The sequence below is a fragment of the Aplysia californica genome, unplaced genomic scaffold, assembly GCF_000002075.1.
Source record: "Aplysia californica isolate F4 #8 unplaced genomic scaffold, AplCal3.0 scaffold00738, whole genome shotgun sequence".
Lineage (NCBI taxonomy): Eukaryota > Metazoa > Mollusca > Gastropoda > Aplysiida > Aplysiidae > Aplysia > Aplysia californica.
In genome coordinates, this window is record NW_004798008.1 from 377,054 (window position 1) to 379,170 (window position 2,117).

General features: G+C 46.4%; 1 protein-coding gene across 1 annotated transcript in view; it reads left to right on the forward strand.

The window, feature by feature from the left end:
* Nucleotides 1–827: 827 nt before the first annotated feature.
* Nucleotides 828–2,117, forward strand: part of LOC101861618 (tubulin polyglutamylase TTLL11) — a gene marked incomplete at its 5' end in the record, with an annotated part of 11,005 nt that continues 9,715 nt past the window's right edge. Inside the window, 1 exon segment of the mRNA XM_005108961.3 lies at nucleotides 828–930. Within this exon segment, the coding sequence (XP_005109018.2) occupies nucleotides 828–930 (103 nt within the window).

A 2,117-nucleotide genomic window follows, 5' to 3' on the forward strand; every position in this document is an offset into this window, starting at 1 on the left:
CTTCTTCTTTACTCTCCTGTTGTTTCTGTCTGTGTGGGTGGTTGGAATGGGGGGGAGGGCGGGCACTCGTAGATCCTTCTTCTTTACTCTCCTGCTGTGAAACATGTTGTTTCCGTCTGTTTGGAATGTTGCGAATACAACCGATGGGTCTTACTTAATACGGTCTAGGTCCTGCGCCTCTGCTCCAGCCAACTCTGTTGTTTCCTTATTGCTCTTGACGTTTCCAGGCCCAAAGTTGGTGCTTGTATCACAAAATGAACAATCCTTTTGAACATTTGGGATAAACCGCCCCGCTATTGTTGACTCTCATTGTGTCGATGTATTTCTGTTTACTCAAAACTAAACAACGTATTTCCCTTAATTTTACCTACATTCATGATTCTCTCGTCCTAAGGTTTCTTCAGTTAAATGTGTTTTGTGTAGCAATTAGAATATGTTCGTCAACCACGTCTCACCTCTTAGATATCAACAGATAGATCCCCGTCCCACCACTGACCACCAATTTCTTGCCTCTCACCTCTCACATTCTCCCTTCTCACTTCTCTCATTCTCACCTCTCACCTCTCACCTCTCCCCTTCTCCCCTCCAATCACCTCCACCTCTCCTCAGATCCACCCACGACTCACCACCAACCACCTGTGACCTCTCACCCTCTCACCTGTCATCTCTCACCCTCTCACCTCTCACCTATCACCTCTCACCTATCACCTCTCACCTCTCACCTCTCTACAGATCCACCCCAGTCCACCCGGCCAGCCATGTCACCTCTCACCCTCTCACCCTCTCACCTCTCACCATTCACCTCTCACCCTCTCACCTCTCCACAGATCCACCCCCGTCCACCCAACCAGCCCTGTGATATCTACTGGCACTATGACACCTTCTTTGACCAAACGGGCATCACTTCCGGTCAAGTGAACAGATTCCCTGGTCAGTTGTTTATTAATATATTTTATTTTGGCTTTGCTTTTTTCAAAATTTTGTCTTATATAGAGGGTGCGGTGGCGGAGCGGTTAGTGCGCTCGTCTCTGAAGCGGAAAGTCCTGGTTCGAGCCTCGGTTCGGACACGGATTTTTTTTTCGCTCCCTCCTGCCCACCCAGCAGTAATGGGTACCTGACTTCGAGTTGGGGAAGTAAAGACGGCGTGGAAAGGAACTGGCCACCCTACCACAATATGCCGAAGGCCAAGAAAGTTGTCTCACTAACAAGGCAATCCCCAATGTCCGGATCGGACGCAGGATTAGCTTTACTTTGGTCTAATGTATGTGTTTTAACAACCACATCGAGACTCACAATTTAGATAACTTGGGAGGCAGGATTTCTGACCCTGCCTATTGGGGTCAACCCGAGCTAAGAGGTATACAACATCCCAAAGTGGGTGGTTGGCGGGTGCTCCTGTGTGGTTTCAGTTTGCTTCTTCTTAAGATCTTTCCTAACAAACATGTGTCGTCCTGATCTCTCCTCCTTCTTTTTTGTGTTTTTTACTGTCTAGTAACACCTCCACCTCAAATCTTCGGCACTTATATGACCTTATTGTGTTGCAAGTGCCGTAAAACACCCATTTAAAACAACAACAACATCCCAGCAAAAAGATGGAGATACTCGGGTATGGAACTCAGGTCTCCTGCGTATGACACAACGCGTCTATCTGCTACACCACAGACGTTTGTTCTTTGGTCTGGGATTTTTATTTCATCACAATTTCCTTGCTACCAGTGTTTCGTTTTATTCGTGTGTCTGTCCGTTTTTGTATGTTTGGTTTTATGTGTATGTGTTTGTGCGTGTGTGTGTGCGCGCGCGTGTGTGTGTGTGTGTGTGTGTGTGTGAGAGAGAGAGAGAGAGAGAGAGAGAGAGAGAGAGAGAGAGAGAGAAAAGGTTGGCCTAGTTGACATTATAATGCTAGACCACGGAAGGAAGTCAGCGCGTCCTATTATAAAAATATTCCACGCGGGTTGTGTTGTCTTTTGGAAGAGCATGTTTTGTTTGTTTGTTTGTGTTTTGTTTATCATATTCAGGAGATTTATTGTGAAAGCTTTTAACATAATAAATCACGTCAAGAGCAAGCAGGGAGCAATGCGTTCTAGTGGGCTCTTTTTAGGTGTGTGTGTGTGTGTGTG